Below are 21043 nucleotides of genomic sequence, written 5' to 3'. Positions count from 1 at the left end.
GAAGCGTTTAAATAGCGGGTGAAATATCGGACTTCCTAGTGACATTAGATGAATTGAAGCAAGGTGACGGACTGTCGTAATAACTGTTCAACATAGCACTGAAAGGTGTTTTTCGAAGGGCCAAAATGCAGTAAAGCACAACGGTTTACCGTTATAATGGGAAAAATTTTGTACTTGCCGTTACATTTTTGGCTCTATCTTTACTATTTCTTATTCGTTTTTTATACAACTTGTCTTAAAAAACTACCTTAGATTGGCCTTTAATGAAAAAATATATTAGCAAATTTTGGATCCATTTTCTCGGAAATATTTCAGATCGCAGTGCGATTATTTTTTTCACTTCCTAAGTAACAGATGAAATAAAACGCGATCTGCTGCTGCCATGTCATTTTGTGTCAGTAAGAATTAATGCATTTTACTGTAGAGCACTGGTTCATTCTCCACACTACGGAACTTCCGGTCATTTAAATATTGTAAAATAATGTGGCAAATGGGGTATTCAACCATGGGATTTTCTTAAACAAATTCTTGATCAAACATTTGGATGTATTTCGAGGCAGTCTGGACTTTGCACAATATCTGTTGTATTAAGGCTAATAAAAACTTTGCCTGCAAAAAGTTGCGTGTACTTCCATAGCTACACAATTGTATAAGTTGCTTTATTTAGCAAATATTTATTGCAGTGTATAGAATATATGTTGTTATCTTGAGATAAATAGAATTTACGTTGATCCTAAAACCAAAAATATTATAACTAATACCCTATGTCCTTAGAGGGTTATGATGACAAATAATCTCAGGGTATGATGCATATTCATAAGAACTTTTTTTGCGAAGACAGTTGGTTGGTGAAATCAAAATCATAAATGCGGACCAAAAGTTTCCGATTTTCGAACCACAGTGCCATATAATCAATCAAAAATCATTGACACGTACTTTTGGCTCAGATTGCTACGTTGGTTCACATTAGCGTTTATTTTCTCGTCCGCTAGACATGAAAGTTCAATGAAAACACCCGCACATAATTCAGCGCAAAACTAGGTAGAAAGGTACAAAGTGAACATAAAACGGTTTTCACGACTAGGTATGTCGGCTCTATATATAGAGTATTTCGTGCAGCATCAGGATACATTCCACGTAAGTTTATCCTCCAGTGAGATGTGAGCTGATCACGTTCAATCAATCATTTCTAATCTCCACAACTCTGTCACAATAATGATGTTGACGTTTAATCCGTACAAGACCTTTGTCATTTATTGTCATCGATTTACTTTGTCTTGTCAATCGAGCTTGATGAAACCTGTGATGAAATTGAACAAAGGGAAATATGGCTAGCACCTGTTAAAATTATTATTTTTGTTATATACTAAATGGTAAAATAAACAGCAGTTTTTTCGAAGGCCAATTTAACAGATCACCAATATGGAATCTATTTTAGAAAGCCACGTGTTAGCACATGGCAGTTTACACAATAATTCTTTTAATCCTGTTGTCATGAAAGATAGATAAAAATAATTAATAATGAAAATTAAGCAAAACACTGCTCCAAATTGGAACTGTGCACAAAAAACACTTCAAAATATCTAACTAGATGTATATTACCAAAAAAAGTGTCATCCAAACAATAAATTTGGGCGTCAATCGGTAATGTTCTCTTCTGCATCCTAAATCAGTCGTAGCACCAAATTAATCTCCATTAAAATTCATTTCTCGTTTCAACATCCAAGCGTGTCCAAACAAATCCCCTGCATTCAGCGCTCGGTATGTGCGTTACCGTTTGGGTGTTGACTACTATTTTTCTAACTGATGACATCACAAAATTGATGCCCAACGCAAACTTCACCGGAAAACATTTTCGCACTGAATTTCTGTTCGAATATAAAATATTGAATCAAAATATTCACTACCCGGCACCGGCACCACACGTGCCCGATGTGGAAATGATCATTGGCGTGGAAATGGGGGATCAAACTTTTCAACACCGAAACGGAAGATTGAAACCAAAGCAATATCCGTCTGTTACACCAGACGGTTATCCCCCGTCGATTTCATTTCTCTGTCAATAAAATAAAAAACAGGAGAGCGCGACGAGTAAATTTCAATACTATTTCAACTAAATCGTTTCAAAGACGAGATTGAATTTAATCACCTGATAACAATAATCTGAAGAGTTTTTAATAGTTTCGGTGATTTGCATTTAGCGCTTTTCTACTTTTATTGTCACGTTTTTGTCGATGTTTGTTCGCTTGTTCGTGCTTTAAAAATTTCCGAGCGCAGATGGAAAATGAAGAGATACTAAAACAGTTTTATAGAGGTTCTCATGAGATCATTTTGAAAGAAAGGGGCATCACTTCTTTCGCCATTTTTAAACTAACGTGGTTACGAGATATTCAGCATACAGGAGTAGAAAATAAACGGTGCACAACCACCTTCAAAATGCATCAGCGTTAACTTCACGAGCTGGCAAAACTGCTGGATTATTTTAAAAGTACTGTATCGTGAGTGATTAAAAAGTACAAAGAAATTTTCACGACTACGCAAAGTGCAAACCAAGCGTCGTAGTGAAATTCTTGATCGTCAACTGCGGTTGAGCGACATTGAAAAGTCAAGATCAAGACTGATCCGAGCATATTGGAATAAGATTTGGCACAAAAAACTGATTACCTGCCGCTGTACTGCGTGGTGAATCCCTCTCCAGGAAGACTACAAGTGTTACCGTAGACCAGTAGGCAAGTAGACCCAACCGAAACCTCCAGGTGCTAACGGAATGTGATGAATGTGTCATACTCGACGGTGGAACTTACGTGAAAGCCGATTTCAACCAAATCCCGAGGTAAAATTCTATAAATCTTCTGCTTACGGCAAGTTTCCTAGCAAGTTCTGCTTCTGTGGCAAGAAAACCAGCATTTTTGTGACGAATAAGACCATGAATTCGACAGTATACAAAAGGAAGTACCTTAACAAACAGATTTTACTCTTTCTTCAAAAAGTCGCATGATGATCTAGTTAGCTTTTGACCAGATTTAACCAACTCCTGTTATAACAAGGGCGAATGAAATACAATGACAATGGAGTCCGGCATCCCTAGAGAACTGAATATTCCAAACTGTACCCAGTTCCGTCCAATACAGTAGACAGACCAGGACTGTGAACAAAGTGTGCGTCGGCGGGTAAGCGATATAAACAGTAAAGTGAGACAATTTCTACGAAATACCGGTGAGTCATTTGTTTTAGTTTATACATGAAATATAATACCCGAGCAGGAGCGAAGTGCAAAGTAATATCAAAATGTATTATTGGAGATCGAATAACATATATCAAAATTTGGTCTTGTTTTGGCTGACATAGTTGGTAAAATAACAAAAAATAATAACAAAATTTTACTCATTTAAGGCCAAAAGAATAACTACTTGTGTTATTTTATTAACAAAGCAATAACAAAACTGTATTCAGAGTTTAGAATAACATATTTTATTATTATTAAGGTATTGGATATCAAATGCAGTAGTATATGAGATATTAAAAAATAATTTTTTTAAATATTTATAATCTAATATCTCTTTATTCAATAAAAAAAATTGTATGAAATATATCGAATGTCATTTTAAGGCCAAAATAAGATATGATAACAAAATAAGTTATTAAACGCATCTTACAACCACTGTTTTAAATATCTACTCATTAACAAAATGTGTTATCAATGTATCTCCATATCTATTCAATAACAAAATATACATTATAACACAGTTTGATATTGTTTTTATGTTATTTTGCTCTTCGCTCCTGCTCGGGTAGTTATTAACTCGTTTCATTATCAAAAAGTGTATCTTTTGAAGGAATGGTTAAAAAATACACGCATTGGAAAGTGTCCCATTTCCAAAAGATCTAAACTTTAGAATCAATTGAACTAACTAATCTTACCTAATTGTTTTCAATTGATTATAACAGTAGTAATGTGAATCGTTTTTTGCAAACAATTGTATTAAATTTAAAAAATATTAACATGGGGACTATAAACACGAGACAGTTTTAGTTGTTACGTGGTAACTGGTTGTCCAGATCTATTTTCTGCTGGATTAGAACATAGTACTCCTATCCCGACATTTGTCTGGCATTGACCTTGATGATGATGATTACAAGGTAGAATAGTTTTGTGAGCTACTTCCTATACAGCTTGTTTGCGCGAATTTTAGTCACCGTGTTCTGTTTGTCATTTCGGTTCGCGGTCCAATTTCAATGTCCCACCAAGTTAAAGTTCAATTTAATTTCAATTTCAGCTCAGGTCCAATTTAATGTCCCATTTTATGTCCGATTTCAAGTCTAATTTTGTTCCAATTTCACCTCCAATTTAAGTCCAATTTCAAGTGCAGTTTAATGTTAGATTTGAAGGTCAAATTCAAGTCTAGTTTTAAGTGCAATTTGAAGTATAATTGAGGTGCAATTTCAATGTCCCTTTTTCAAGTAAATTTCTAGTCTAATGTATTTTTTATTTCACCGCCGATCTCATGTCCAATTTCAAGTGAAATGTCAAGTTTTATTAAGGTCCGATTTCAAGTTCTATTTCCATTCCAATTTAAGCCGATTACGATATGTCCCATTTTAAGTCGAATTTCGAATCCAATTTAGCTTTAATTTCATATCCGATGTCAAGTCAAATTTCATGTGCTATTTAATGTCCGATTTTCAGCCTAATTACAACTCTAATTCTAACTTCAATTTTAAATTCAATAGAGGTCCAATAGCAATGTCCCATATTAAGCCAATTAAATTTCAATTTCACCACGGATTTCCGGCTTTCCGGCCCAACGCGGACTCTACGAACTGACTCTGGGATCTTTCTGCAAAGGTCGGAATGTCATATTTTAAATATAATCATGATGATGACGATGATGATGATGATTATGAAGATGATAATGATAACAATGATGAAAGGAAATGTGCCTTGCTCTGGACATTTTCTATTACTTGTACTGTAAAATATAGTATAGTGAAGAAATGAAGATCTCGTAACACCGGTTGTCCTCAACCGTGTACCCACCATCAATTTTCACACAAACAACCAGAAATAAACCAATAGGAAGACATAGTAAATTAAGCGCAGCACGATCTGGGCGTTCGCGGTAGTCGACAGAAGCTTTAAATCATAGAGTCGCACCCGCCTCCCAACTTTCGAGATCAAAGAGTTAGTGCGCAGTATTTATAACGGGAGTCCGTCGCCGAACCCCAAAAACCGAGAGCCCGAGAAACATTCATCTATTAATTATCAGAGATCCCCGTACTGGTCTTATCCTTAAAAGGAATAAAAGCACTTTCTGAACAACGCAACAATCACATTTGGTAAATTTTTACCTCGAGTTTACCCCACTTGAAATCATAAAAGTATTTTGACTTAAACTCACATTCAGAACTAAATGTAACAGCTCTTCATTTACTTATTAGTCAAAAAACCCAACACTACGTCAAAGTTCAGTTTTATCATACACAATATAATGGATTGCACAGTTTCACTTCATTTGGTCCAAATTTAGGTATACTCGGTCAAATTTTAAGCCCAATATAATGACCCATTTTAAGTCCAATTTCATGTCTAATTTAATTCCAATTTTGAAGCCCAATATCAAGAATTTCAAGCGCAATGTCAAGTACAATTCCAGGCAGAGACCCCTCACCCCCACCCCACAAAAATCACCTCTGTCAGGGTTTATTTGGATGCCTAGGGGAGGCGATCACACCCGCGAAATGGTACTTTTCGCGAAAAGGTTTTCCGTGAAATGGTATTTCGCTAAACACTATATTCCACGTTATGATCAACCGAGAATTGGTTTTCTGCGAAATGTTATACAATCACGGCGAATTTTTTAATCCTATCAGCTTTATTTTATGTGGCGTAGCAATGGGGGGAGTTGTTTTTTACTTTACTGCGAGAAAAAATTGAAAATTTTATATTAAACTACCCATGGTTGACGTAACTGCCAAAATGAGTTATCAAATGTTGAACTCCTCAGAAACTTGTAAAACTGCAGATCAGTACAAATGTCATCCGAGATTTACAATTTATACATACAGTCTAATTTGTGGCACAAAGTTCGCCGGGTCAGCTAGGTGGTGCCAATATTTGTGGTTAAGCTACGTTTAAATGGTTACGACATTAAAATGAAATTGTTGTCTCTTCAGAAAATCGCTAATCGCAACTGGAGATAGATATTCTGGACCACAACAAAATTTTCGCCAATATAACTTGGTATATTCATTTTAGTCACCAGATTCGACTGAACTCAATTTTGGTATTTCCAACCATTATTTTTTAATATGTTTCTGAATTACACTCGGGACATATCGCAGAGAGAGACGTATAAAATAAACTACCGAAGCCGATAGTAAATAAAAACACACTCCGGTCCGAAAATAGCACGCGTAAATTCTCATACCGCCGTGGACTATAAATAGTAATAGTGTAGGGGAGACGAACTTAATTGGAGCTATGAGGCGGGTTGTCTTCCCGATGGTAGAGTTTTAAATAATTCTTCTAAAAGACGTTAAAATACATAGTTTTGACTCTACCCATAAAAGTAACTTACAAAAACAACTAACAAACTTCTTCAGTTTGAAACATTCAAATCAAATTTGAATCGTGCATTCCTAACTTGTTTAGCAATTTTAAACCGATACACTGCGGATATATATACATGTACATGTAACTATGCCAGTGTTATGTTTTGATTCATGGCATGAACTTTTTTTTTAAACCGCCAAGAAAAATGTAGTTGGGGGAGGCTTTGATGGTGTTAACAGTTGTGAACTATTCAACCGACTAATCTTTTTTACTTGGTTATTACACACCGAAAGCAAATACTCTGCATATTTTTGTGTGATGGATTTTAACCAGAAAACAACAGATGTTTGAAATATTGCTGCATACCATGGCTTTGTCAATGTATTACGTTAGGCCAAAAAGCGTGATATTTAGTGAATATCTAGAATAGCCATCGGAATGCTTTTTTAGTCCACGATTTCGGCAAGGCTGATACAAAATTATGTGCATACTGCATAGGAAAATAGAATAATTAAAAACGTGGAAAACTTGGAGCATGTTCTGAATGACAGTGCCATATTGTATAACATTTAATTGCTGATTGAGCACGAAGAATACCTAAATTGTGCGGCTGCAAAATAATGAAAAGAAAAATGAAAATCAATATCAGATGAAGACACAGGATGCTGTGTCTGTGTTGGGAGTAACCAATTGCTAATTGCATTTCGATGCAGTATAAAGTTGTTATAATTCCTAATACGAGGTTGGTAAGGACGTGTAGCTTTATATGTCATTGTCACCAAAAAAATGGATGCATAAACAAATTTAACTGTAAAAGTTTTACTCGAATCCAATACACAAAAATTAAGCACACACAAAAAATCGGAAAACACAAATGCAATATTGTACTTCAAAATTCATTCATCCGAGCACCGATACACCGGCGGAAACAATTCGTCCAAGTGTAATGCAATCAGAAGAAACGAACAACATACAGAAAACAGGAGAACACATCAGACCTTACGCAATACTGTTGAGACAAAAAAAACCTGAAACACTGATGCACGTGAGCTACATGGCAAAGAAATGCATTTGAGCATAGCGAACAATAGTGTAGCAGCCATGGCTGTCGAGTAGAAAAATCCTTCGTTTCCTCTCAAGTCCGGAATTGCTAAGCGATTGCAATCTCTCAAGAGTGTGGACGATGCTGTTTGAAACTGCAACGTGCAAGCACCATTGAACTCGCCTCGCTGCAAAGTTACACTCGCTGCACTTTTTCGAAATATTCCAGAAATTCTCTCATAAATCTCGAGGAGAAAATAAAAGAATACTCCCAACCTACGATTCAAAGATGCAGAAAAAAAAACTTTTGAAATAAGTTTAAAACTCCACGCAAAACCGGCTTCGGTGTGCCGCGGTATTACAATTGCTCCAATTTTCATTCATCAGACGCGGCCTGGTTGCGGATGCTGGCGGATGGATAGATGTTAAAAAGCGCACGAATGTTACGCTACGTTTACGATAGGAGTGTGTGAAACCACGATGCACACCCGATTCGGTAAAGCGATAAAGTTCACTGCTCGTGCTTAATGAGCGAATGCAATAACGCTTATAACCACATCGGACGGAAGCACTGAAGAAGTGAATTCCATGCCTGCCTGCTCTGCTAGGTATGCTAAAGCAGAATCGATGCAGGAATTCATCCGAATTCCGAATAAATCGTTACAGCCGTAGAGATCATTAAAATTTCACAGAAATTAGACAATAATGGGATCACACAGCATTCGAAAAATCGTTTGTTACGATACATTAACGCACGCAGTAGGGTTTCAAATCAAACGAACAGCTGGTAAGGACCACATAATGACGATAGTTCATTATAATTGGACATTGATTATGTCGAACACAAACCATATCGCAACGACAATCTATCTCCTGCAGCAGTCTCGGTAGACAAGACACCCACAGTAGTAATGTTATGGTCCCCATACAGACGTGTACTACATAGATGTTGATAAGTGAGTTCAGTGTTGTTAGTTATCGTCGATAATATCGTCTCGATGCCAGAGCGAAGTGCTGTCCATCGATACAATCTCGTCTGCAATCATTAACGATACCGATTTTCTAATATGTATTCGCTTCTTGTATCTGAGCTAGTCAGGTGAATGCTTGACAAACTTGGCTTCCATTTTGTGTGGTGTCTATTCCAAAGATAAGAGACTCCATTGTTTTCCATTAAACCTCATCAATATATCTTCACTTATCTTCATATGCAATTTGCAAAATGTAAAATGTTCGTTTTTTTTACACTGAGAAAATTTTTCGTATAGTTTCTATGTGTTTCACACATAGATTTTTTCCATGTGCCTAGTAAATGAACTTTATGTGCCAAACAGTTAGGAGAACCCCACAATTCGCCCTCACCCCAGAATTCGCCCTCCCATCGGTATTCCCGTGATTTAACTCTATATATAGTTGAATTATAAGTTGTTAGTTCAATTTATATTCAATTTAACTCAGTTTTCAGTGATTTAAATAGAATTCGTTGCGTTGTTTTATGTATGTTAATGATTTAATGTGGTTTGAAAAATAGGTATTGTATTTAAGACGCGATTTTTCCATTCTCAAGAACGAGCACGAAAAATAAAATTGAGGAAAAGTAATGGAAAATCGTATCTCCTTGCACTTTTTTCGCATCAATTTGGTTATATCTGATTCAAATTTCATAATTGTGCTTTTATTTTAATATTTATTCGCAATTCTGCTGAAAATAGAACATAAATGCACTGGGCGAAAACTGGGTATTGTAAATCATGTGAGTTCCAAAATTCGCCCGGGTCGAATCTGTATATACTTAACCGAACTTACTGCGTGAATATGCCACACATAAGCAAGAGCAAATCACAATCGATTAGTTTGTTCGCTGATTTATGTTTATCAAAATGGTGAGTAAAAGTATCAAATAAATAATATTTTGATGCAGAAAGCACATCATATCTTCATTTGAATTCATCTAACAAAAGAATTACCTGCTAAACATGAGCTAATGGGGCTTCTACCAAACGAAATGTTGAATTAGCAATAATCGACATCGAAATTGATAATAAGATTAAAACTGCACGAATTAGTAAGACGCGCATAATATTCTCAAAAATCACAATTTTTCTTGTCATGAGAATAAATCTAACTAATGAAAACCACGCGAAAAATCCGTCTACTATTTTAAAGCATATAAGCGCAATAAAATTGTTGTCATGGAGAATACTTTGAAAAGTATTTAAAGTGCAATGCAGACAACAAAGAAATAATCGTGGTGATAAAATAGATTGTTTCGTTAATATCATGAAAACTCTAATATCTTAGCATTACAACCCCGGTCTAACCAAAAATGCTAGTTAAGAATTCCAAGTTATGTCAAAAAATATCCTAGTTGAGTAGGTAAGATGAGTATGCTTACCAGTTACCAGGAATATTTAATACAGTAAACCGGCATACCCATTTACAGACAGTGATTTACAAAACAATTTTTTTTTCTTCATCTTTTTATTGACTACATAGCAGTTAAGCTTAGTTATTTCTTGGGGAAAAGGTTAGGTTGTGGACTCGAGTCTCACCTTCAATTAGTCAATATATATAGCCGAATATCAAGATTTTCCAGTTCATCTAATTTTTTATTATTCACAGTAAACATATACTCTTTCTCAAAAATTTACTAAACAATGACATAAGTAATCATTATATAAAGTTATTTAAACTACTAAAATAAACATTGTACCATTCCGTATGCACTGAATTGTATTTATTCGCCCACATATCAATAGTGAAAATGAATTCAACAAATGACCAGAAAAAGAACCAACAGGACCATTCATTTTAAATAGCTTTGACGAGTGCCAAAAGCCTTATTTTACTGCAATGAAAATAAACATTTAGTAAAAACCCACCTTCTCTGTTTTTTAGTTTTACTGAATCAGGTATCAGGAGGTGATCATGATCAGTTTATTTCAATTTAGATTTACATTTAACGAATTCCTGATACAAATTGATTGCCATATTAAGCACTGAATAGTCATAATCTTAACGTTAAATAATAGTAACAACAATTCAAACAAAATAATTGAGGTTATTTGGGAAATTTGCAACAAATAACAAGTGGGCGAAATTTGGGTCACATGGGGGACGAATTTTGGATCGCCATGGGCGAAATGTGGTACTAGAGGTTCCTGCTCAAAATTGAGTCTTTTACTATCAAATTTCAATTTTCGCTATTCCGAATAGCCAAAATAGATAGAATATTAATATATAGTCATACTTGTCTGAGTTCAGGGCTGATTTTATAATAATATGGCGATTTATACATTTTACAGCATAAAAACCTGATAAAAGGGGCGAATGCTGGGGTCGTTACCCTACCATTTATGTGTTTTTAAAATTTACCTTTAAAATTTGCACATACTATTCATATGCATATAATTTTCATGTGTACTTCTGGGCGGATTGTGTTTATATGAGGCACATAATAATCATAAGGATTTTCATATGGAAATTTTCCATTAGTTATGTGCGGATTATTTTGAGTGTACGTTTGGATATTAAAATCACACGCTTATTTGGAAGATTTGTGCCTCGCCCATGTTACCCATATTATCATTTCCTTGATGAAATAGAATGGATCAGGTACATTTGACGATACAGAAATTTTGCTTTTCATTAGCTTGATAACCACTGTTCTCTAGGAGGAAAGTTACTTGACTGGCCGGATATCACCAATTGACAAACGATATACGTTTAGTGGTTTAAGGAACTTGTTCATTAGCATTACGCATTAGCATTAGCATATGAGGTTGGACACATTGTAGATTGCTATATAATCACATTATATACCTGGCTACGTCCGAACAACCGCAGGGGAAATGGGTAGGAATGTTAGTGTAGCTTTGACTTTTGAAAGTGCAGGGAAGCCATACTACTTTCATAGATGTTACAGGAGAACAGAGGATATCGTGTTAGTAGGGCAAGGCAAACAATAAAGATCTTGAGGAAGCTTTATCCAATAATAAAGTATGTATATATAGTATACTAGTTGAGCCCGAATCTTACGATCCGGAAAATATAAAAGTCTGTTCAGAATTCCGAAGACTGCGGATACATTCCATTGGGCAGTGTTTGAGAAGATGTTTAGTCTTTGTATTAGTTCTTTGAGTTCTCATATTGCATAATACAGCTCTAAGAAGTTGTACCTAGTCATAGCCGGAAACTGAAACAAATAGTTTTTATGGTCGTATTGGATTTTATTTAACTGAATAAAAACTTCTGGCTGTTTGCAACATTTATGTAGTCTGATTAGAGTAAAATGCTGCTTAGAAAATTCTTGATCGTTATCATTAACTCATTTTTTAAAATTTTGCGAATTGGTTCGGTCTGATTTAACACCGACCATATGATATCGCGAGTTGAGCAGGCGAGTCTAGCAGTCGAATCAAGCAATCGAGTCCAGCAGTTGGGCCGAGCAGTCAAGTCGAACAGTCAAGTCGAGCAGTCAAATCGAGCAGTCTAGTCGAGCAGTTAAATCAAGCAGCCCGGACGAGCAGTTGAGTCGAGCAGTTAAATCGAGTGGTCGAGTCGAGCAGTTAAATCGAGCAGTTCAGTCGAGCGGTTAAATCGAGCAATCAGGTTGAGCAGTTGAGTCGAGCAGCCGATTCGAATAGTCCAACCGAGTAGTTGAGTCAAGCAGTTGAGTCGAGTAGTCTAGTCGAGCAGTGGAATCAAGCAGTTGAGTCGAGCGTCGAATCGAACAGTTGAATCGAGCAGTCTAGTCGAGCAGATAAATCATGCTATCCAGTCAAGCAGTCCAGTCGAGCAGCCGAATCGAACAGTCCAGTCGAGCAGTTCAATCGTGCAGTTAAGCAGAGCAGTCAAGTAGAGTAGTAAATCAAGCATATGTGTCAAGCAGTCGAATCGAGTAGTTAAGTCGAGTAGTCCACTCGAGCAGTTAAATCGAGCTGTTCAGTCAAGCAGTCAAGTCGATCTGTCCAATCAAGCAGTTGAGTCAAGAAGTCAAATCGAACAGTTCAGTTGAGCAGTCCAGTCGAGCAATCAAATCGAGCAGGCTAATCGACCAGTCCAGTCAAGCAGTCTAGCCAACCAGTTGAGCAATCGAGCAGTCCAGCAGTCGACCAGTGAGGTGACTGAGAATACAACCCATTGCTACGAAAGGATGACGTCCTGTCAGGAACCTGGTTTTAGTTACCGATAAGCCTTTTATGACGTCCTGTCAGAGACCTGGTTTTCGGTACAGACATAAGCCTCTTATATAAATAGATTATATAAATAGATACTTGTGACCCGCGCGTCGCCTAGCGTCTAATGGATCATTGTAGGTAGCTTTTGCTCATGCTTACCGCTAAATGGACACTAAAGCCCCACGTGGCATATTTAGAATAAACTTTAAGGCTGATACAGATTACACGTTATAATTTCTTGTCGTTCCGTTGTTGTTGACGATTGATAACGGTTAATCTGAACCGGGCTTTTTGGGTGGACCAATCAGATTGCAAGGCAGTTTGACAGTCGGTCATAGACGTTCGTCGAGTGTTTGACAGAACATGTCTATGCTGGGCCATCTGTGAAATTTTTTAGCTTTTTCAATGATCGATTGAGGAAATTGGAGGTACGCTATGTAACGCTAATGCTATGTAACTCTATGAGGTGCAACTACATTACTTTTGCTCGTCTTGAATGTAATCTGGTATGATTGGTTTGAGTCTTTGCTTAATGTGGGCGATTATTACCCCGGAAATACATATCGCGCCCCTCGTTTTGGCGACAGACGTAAGCCTCTTATATAAATAGATATGGAGTATACATGGGCAAAAAAAGAACAATCTCACCAGCAATCCTTCGAGTGAAATATAATTGCGTCATTTGAGTTTCCAATATCCAATTCATTTAATTTTTTCTTCTGATATCCATGTGCATTATTTAAACTTGTTACAGCCAAAGTTTTCATTGTACAGTAGGAGGTGCTCGATGAGCTAAAATGAAACAAACAATTAAAATATGGCCCAGTTGTCTACCCAAAATCTCAGTTTTGAGATCAGGCATCTGGGAACCACGCGGCATCGCACCTCCTAGCTTAGCTACTCAATAGAGTATTACCGGATATGGCCGCGTGAAGGCGCTAGGTAGGAGCTTGGGTTGGCAATAGTGGTTTAAGGGACTTGCTCAAAACATAAAATATTTATTATTAAACAAACAACTTTTGGTTAAAACAGAAAGTACGGATCAGTCATCACTTTACGACACTGATTCGCTCTCGTCAATTTATTTGAAAATTGTTGAAAGTACCATTTATTTATTAAAGTATGATATATTAAGAATCGGTGGTCTTTGAGTGCAGTTTTCCTCTCTAGAAATTTCTGCTTCACTTCCAATGCTCGAATATTCCGTTTACCACGTTTTCATACAAAACTTTAGTTTCAAATAAATTCCCACAGTATATCGATACAGTTGGTTGAAGGTATCGGATGTTTGCGCTCTTTTCTTTAACGATTTACCTTCAGGACATCAAGTTCGTATTGATTTCATATTCAAATGATAATACCGATCGAAGGGAAGAGATAGTTCTACACATTTACGATTTTTTTCCTTTCAAGACATCCACTTTGTATAGGTTTTATAGAAAATAGTTCCTTCCCTGTTGGGATTGAAAGATTGTCGCTTTTTTCTAGAATCGAAACAAACGAAATCGTAGCTGTATAAGAGTGTCATACTGGGCCTAGGAAGCATATGCGTGATTACAAGCGATCGGCTGACTCATTCATTTTTAACAATGCATGAAATTATTTCTATAGTGACTTGATATTTTTTTATTATATTCGTTATATCAATCAATCAATGTATAGAAAACTTTTTGATCGATTGATGCAAATATCACTAAAATCCATTGGAAAAGGGCTGAATTATAAGCGTGGAAAACATAACCACTTTTCGTTACATGTTCATTTCTTATACTTCTAAAGTGCACCTCAATATAGTAAACAAAAACGTAGCTCTACGTTAAAAGTTTCTATATGACGAATCTCTGAATATTTTGGTGAGTTTATGTCTTTCGGTATACATGTAACATTTTGGTTTCTTACCACTCTAGAGTACTGGCAGGAGGCGAGATTAGACAAAAAGATTGCAGGATTGTCAATACTGTTTGTTCAGGGGTAGCAACCCTTTTTGGAAACACATTTTAAGCAAATTTTTCGCGTAGGACTCACTGATCCTGGAACGTCCATACCCTTCGGTGATAGACCAAACAGCGGTCCCGACAGAGTGGAATTTTTTATAACCGAATTTAATGAGGTTTCGTCATCCATGGTAATTACACCCCATTTCTTGATTTCTTGGCAGTTTGTCAAACAGCTTTCGAGGCATCGGTTTTACAGATTCAAATTGATTGTTTGATACTTTGTTTTAGCTGCTTCTGCTTCAACTTATAGTAATCCCTAATCTTCCTGCTCATCGAAGGGTCAGATGGACCAGGTTTTCTTCCAGGTCTCGGGGAATCTTCGAAGATGCACTGCTCTGCATACTTCCTTAACGCGATTTGAACTGCTCCGTCGCTCATAACTAATTTTCTGATCGGAAGACCACCCTAACTTTACCAGAGCTGGGGTGGCTCTTGCCGTATCAAGAATATCTCTCCATTGTACTCGGTCCTGGGCAACCCGGCGCTCAGTCGTTGCGCGTCTCGACACACGCAAGTCGGCCTCAGCCTAGTCGAGCCACCTGGCACGTTGAGTCCCTCTATTCTTGGTGCCGATGTGGTTCTTGAAGTGAACGGATTTCACTGCACAGTCGTCCGGCATCCTTACGAAGTGGCCGGCCCACCGTAGCCTCCCAACTTTCAACAGGTGTACGATGGGTAGGTAGGGTAGGTGGGAGGTATACAATCTCTCCAAGTAGTACCTGCAACTATCCGTTTGACTCCGCCAAAAATAGTCCGCAACACCTTTCGTACAAATACGGCAAGTGCATGTATGTCTTACGTAGGCAAAGTTACTGTCAAGTCTGTAGAGGACTACCGTCTGGTTAGCGTTTTGTACATCGTCAACTTTACGCGGCGGCGTATGCTCCTTGATCGAAGCGTCTTGTGGAGGGATGGCTGTTAGCTTGGTTTGCTATTCGGTTAGCATGGCTATCAACCAACGTGGCAAGAACAAAACGAGTCGGCAAATAACACTCCCATTGTGTAAGCATCGAAACGAGAGACAGGATTTTCGCCAAAGATAGTCAACTACTTGGTTTTACAGACGGAGACGACTTTGATATCATGCTCAGGAACTTTGCGACAACGGAGACAATTCACGCCAGACTGAAAGCGGAGTCTAGGATGATTGGGCTAAAATAAATGCGTCGAAGACCAATTACCTGAAAGGTAGATGCTCAAAGGAAACAAACGCGTCGGCAAACGGTCACCGTTGATGGCGACGAACTGGAAGTGGTAGATGAATTCGTGTATTTGGGATCGCTGGTGACAGAGGACAACAAAATCCAGCGGCGCATTGAAGCGGGAAATCGGGCATACTTTGCCCTTCGCTACGCTACGATCAAGAAGCATACGCCGCCGTACGAAGCTGACAATGTACACAACTTTTATCAAACCGGTAGTTTTTTATGGACTTAAAGCGGTGAAACTACGCCCTTGCACTGTTCGAGCGGAAGGTGCTACGGACGATATTTGGCGGAGTACAAACTGAAAGTGAAGAGTGGCGGAAGTGTATGAATCACATGCTACAGGCTCTGCTTTGAGAGCTGCAATAATGCAAAAATCATCAAGCCGAATTCAGTGCCATATTGTTCCGGTTAGAGTGTACGGCGACGGAACTGAGGTACTTCGCTACATTGTCTTGGATGATACGTCTTCGTTAATGTTTATGGATGACCTAGTTGAAGAGATCAACGTTACAGAAAAGCGTCATCCACTATGTCTTAGAGATGGACCGAGGAGATACTATAGATGTTTCTGAAAAAGATTCGTACAGATTAATGCTGGATATTTCTGAACACTTGTCAGCTTTTATTACGACTCGGGCCCTAACTTCGTGCTCGGAACGTGATTTGAAAATGACATTATTGGCCAGAACTGCACCTGGTACTTCCTCACATGAGTTGAGAACCAACGATTCATGGAATCCGTCAGACAAACTCTACACAAACTTAAGCTATCTCACCGTCCAATCGATGAAGAGTTAAGAAACGCGGACTAGCAGGATTTCTCAATGCACGACCATTTACAGGAGCTCCAGCTTTCAACCGATATCGCTGGGGACATTGATATTGATATTGATATTTATTGAATAATTTCAACCGACTTATTGGTCTAAATGAAATGCTGGCTGGGAAAAGCCGCCTTGAGAATGCCTAAATCACGCATCCTCAAAGAGGCATAAAAACCCAGCATCTTTTCTTAACCTTAAATACATTTTATGACAATAGCAAATAGCACATTACATTACATATCACACTAGATTCCATATATACACATACAATTACAATTGGTCAAGTATTAAAAGTCAAAAAGTAGTCTACTACGATTGTATTCTACTGCCAAATGTCGAATTGGCTCGTGCAGGCCATAGTTCGTACGGTGTGTTCCTATACGTAAAAGCTGTTGATGTCGTTGAGGGCGCAAAGGGCAATACAGTTAAAGCGAGGAAAGCACAGCAGGGCTATCGTATATCCCCACTAGTATCTTGTGTGCCGAAGTAGCGATGATATCTTTCCGCCGTTGTTCAAGTGAGGTAATGCCAATTAGACTACATAAGTTTTCGTAAGATGGTAGACTTTCGGGATTCCTCCAAGGCAGCATATGGCAAATTTTCCTGACGAAGCGTTTCTGAACTCTTTCAATTCATTGGGACCAGTAGTCATAGTGGGGGTCCCATACAGCGCAGCTTGTTTCTAAAATGGAACGAACCAGCGAGCAGTATAAAGCGCGCAATGTTCCAGGGTCTTGAAATTCTTTGCCAATCCTTAGTACCATTCCCAGTTGTCGAGTTGCTTTACTGATGATCATCTCGTAATGTTGTCTAAACGTTATTTGCTCATCCAAAATAACTCCGAGATCAGTAACCCTGTCACCCTGTACAAGACTTGATTATTGATGCGGTAGTCGTATACCAATGTATGTTTTTTTCCGGGAGAAACTGATGACGGTACATTTTGGGATGCTTATAGTCATGCAGTTGCAAGTGCACCATTCAGAAAACCCGTCAATCAGTTCTTGAAGTCTCAGACAATCGTCGGAGTTGCAAACGATCATGTAGATTTTGGCATCATTCGCATAAAGCAATCTACTGCCGCACGGTAATAGACGGGATATATCGTTTATAAACAGAGAAAATAGTAGTGGTCCTAACGTGCTACCCTGAGGTACTCCTGAATTGTTTTGGAACCAACAAGATAGAGACGCACCAAGTTTTATTGCCATCCTGCGGTCTCGTAGATAAGAATGGAGCCAGGCTCTTAAACCAGCAGACACACCCAGTTTATCAAGCTTAGCCAGCAGAATTTCATGCGCAATCAAATGCCGCCTTCAAGTCAGTGTAGACTGCATCAACTTGAAAACGCTGGTCCATTGCGCGCAAGCATAGAGAGGTGAACTCTAGCAGGTTAGTTGAAACAGATCTTCAAGGAAAAAAAACCATGCTGTGACGTAGATATGTAGTTCTTAACATGAAACCAGAGATGCTTATAAACAATTGCCTCGAAAACTTTTGAGCAAGCGCACAGTGAAGTAATTCCTCGGTAGTGTTCCACATTCCGTTTGTCACCTTTCTTGAACACAGGAAACATAAAGGAGGACTTCCAAATACGAGAAATTGCTGACATTGCATGGAGAGGTTGAATAATAAAGCGATTGGCGATTTCAAAACTTCACAACATTTCTTCAACAGCACAGCAAGGAACATAGAACAGCTTTGACAGTTCAAAATCATGATCTCCTGTAAGCGAGGAATTCTATTGCGTTAAGACGGTGATAGTACTCGTCGTAAAGGTTCACGAATCAATTTTGCAGTCTCCATGAATATTTTCTGAAAATCACCAAACGGTCTAAATGGCATTAGAAGTTTTCTCTTTTCAGCAAACTAGAAGAAATATTGTTTGAAAAAGTTTTCCAATAAAATTTTCCACACTGGTGGTGCCACTACGGATTTAAATTGCTAAATGAACAACAATTGCCTGATGGTTTTTTCTTTTAGATTCTTGGCAAACGTCAAGTAATGTCTAAGATCCGCATTGAATTAATTCGTAAACAATTTAATAAATTTTACGAAAAATGAATAGACTTAAAAAGGGGAGAATACAGAATTTGTCTAGGATAACTTCACTTCACATTATTTTAGAAACAATATTGTTTTAAAGTATAGAACACCTTCTGTAACATAAGTAACGGCAAATATAAAAATTTTCCCGGTTTACGTATGGGACAAAAAGGAATTACAACTTTTCCCAACGAAGCACCTTATCAAATAATATCGCTGAAAACTTTTATGGCTGTATCAATCCTCCGACCGCAGCAACATTTGTGTCATCCATCGTCAACCAGCTTGCGTGTGTGTGAACAACGGCTGTTCAAAAATGTTTTACAACCGGTGGCGCTGATTCCACTGTCCCAATTCGATCAAACATCTGCGTCAGAGTGCAAATTGAACACCGGCGAAATCGACCCACAATAAACGCGGAAGAAAGGGAAAAAAGAGGTGGGAAAGAAAAAGATTTTAAATCGAAAAAATCAACATCCATTCATATTCTTCCCAGGCAGCGCCATTTCGCATTTTGCCTTCATTTCTGGTCCGATTTCCAGATGATCTGCCGGGGCGAAGAAAGCGCCGCAATGGTGCTGCTTCGTCGGTACTCCTGATTAGCTTGAATTAGAATTGATCTCTTCATCTTTCTGGCACACAATTGCAATAAGTCTGCCCCATTTGATGGAATTTCTCCTTTCGCACGTCGTGTCGATGCTCTCAAGTGGGACACCATTTAATTTGCGGTGCAGTTTTTCCATTCAAGTCATCTAACGGAGGCGGAACGCTATTTTCAAATGTACATGAAATCTTAATTTTTTTGAAATTCTGAATTATCTCTGAAATGGAAGCTAAAGTAGAATTTTTAGTGAATCTTTGATGTAAATGCATGTGGCGGATTACAATAAAATGACTCAATTACTTTTGTCAGTACCACAACAAGCGGACAAGAGCATCGTAACGTTCATATGATTAGTGAGAATTTTGTAGATACGAACTAATCTCGTATCTGTACCTATTCAAATCATTTACCTATTGGCGATTTGGCTTTTACTCAGTTGACGTAAGCTGTTATCAAACGAGTACAAGAGCGATTTTCGACAGCAGAAAAATCGTTACATTTTAAATAGTGCATTGGTTGACGAATAAGAAGGGGAACGTCCATCTTATCAAAAAAATAAACAATCTAATCTCCGAACGGAATATGAGTTCATCACTATTTTCTACATCAAATTTGCGACAGACTATAGGACAATTTCTATACAAATAACGATTACCGTTTTCGTGGATCCTGCATATATACAAGGGATCTTTCACTAAATACGTAAAAATTATGAATTTTAGAATAACATTTAAAAAGTTTTAGATGGTTATATATGAGAGCTATCAATTTGATATGTTGGAACACAAGTTAACCAGAACATTACTAGTTACAAAAAGGTACTAGTTAATATTATTATTCAGATACGTGTTGCGCCTCCGACTTGCAGTGCTTGATCAGTAGAAATAGAGACTTCTACAGTGTCTGTCTAGGGAAAATATTGTAATAAAAACTAATAAATAGAATTTAACATTTTAAAAAGATGTCTCACCTTCTTTAACACTTTTTGTGTTATTTTGCTGAGGCGTAGTTGTGTTTCCATTGCCACTTCCAACACTACCGCCCCCGCCTCCGCTGCTTCCACCGCCACCAATGCTGTTGACACTGCCGCCGACAACATTTGCTCCACCACCACCCCCACTGCTGACCACACCAGATGATTGACTTTTATCCACCGAGCAATACATAATTTACGGTGATAAAATGCACAAACTGGCGTGACTTTTTCAATACACTTGCGGTGTGACGCTAGGAAAATTTTTACTTTTGTCGAATTTTGCTAATTTGCACTAACACTATTCATTGAATCACTTTCCTACAGACTTACTACACCACTTCCATCATAGATCATCACACTTTTGAGTACAATTGCACACTTTAATATTACTTGACTATTAACCTTTTTGAAATATGAGCTTTTCTTTCACTTTATTCCTGTTTTTGAGCTACAGCCATAGAATGCTTCCGAGTGCAATCGCGCAAGTTTTGCGAGTAAGATTTATATCTGAAAAAGAAACAGATTAAACATTAGGAAACCTACTGCTATTGATTTCAAATCCCAAAACCAAAAATTAAAACTAATCTGATAATTGGAGGTACAACATTACAATG

General features: G+C 37.7%; 1 protein-coding gene across 1 annotated transcript in view; it reads right to left on the bottom strand.

The window, feature by feature from the left end:
* The window catches only part of LOC128738697 (cyclin-dependent kinase 14), a 227282-nt gene that overhangs the window by 200274 nt on the left and 5965 nt on the right, over positions 1 to 21043 (bottom strand). The window contains exon 2 of the mRNA XM_053834021.1: positions 20424 to 20936. Within this exon, the coding sequence (XP_053689996.1) occupies positions 20424 to 20619 (196 nt within the window). The 5' untranslated portion in view covers positions 20620 to 20936. The remainder of the gene's footprint in view (positions 1 to 20423; positions 20937 to 21043) is intronic.

The sequence above is a fragment of the Sabethes cyaneus genome, chromosome 2, assembly GCF_943734655.1.
Source record: "Sabethes cyaneus chromosome 2, idSabCyanKW18_F2, whole genome shotgun sequence".
Lineage (NCBI taxonomy): Eukaryota > Metazoa > Arthropoda > Insecta > Diptera > Culicidae > Sabethes > Sabethes cyaneus.
The sequence above is the reverse complement of the archived record's forward strand: the minus strand, read 5'-3'. Positions and strand labels throughout refer to the sequence as shown.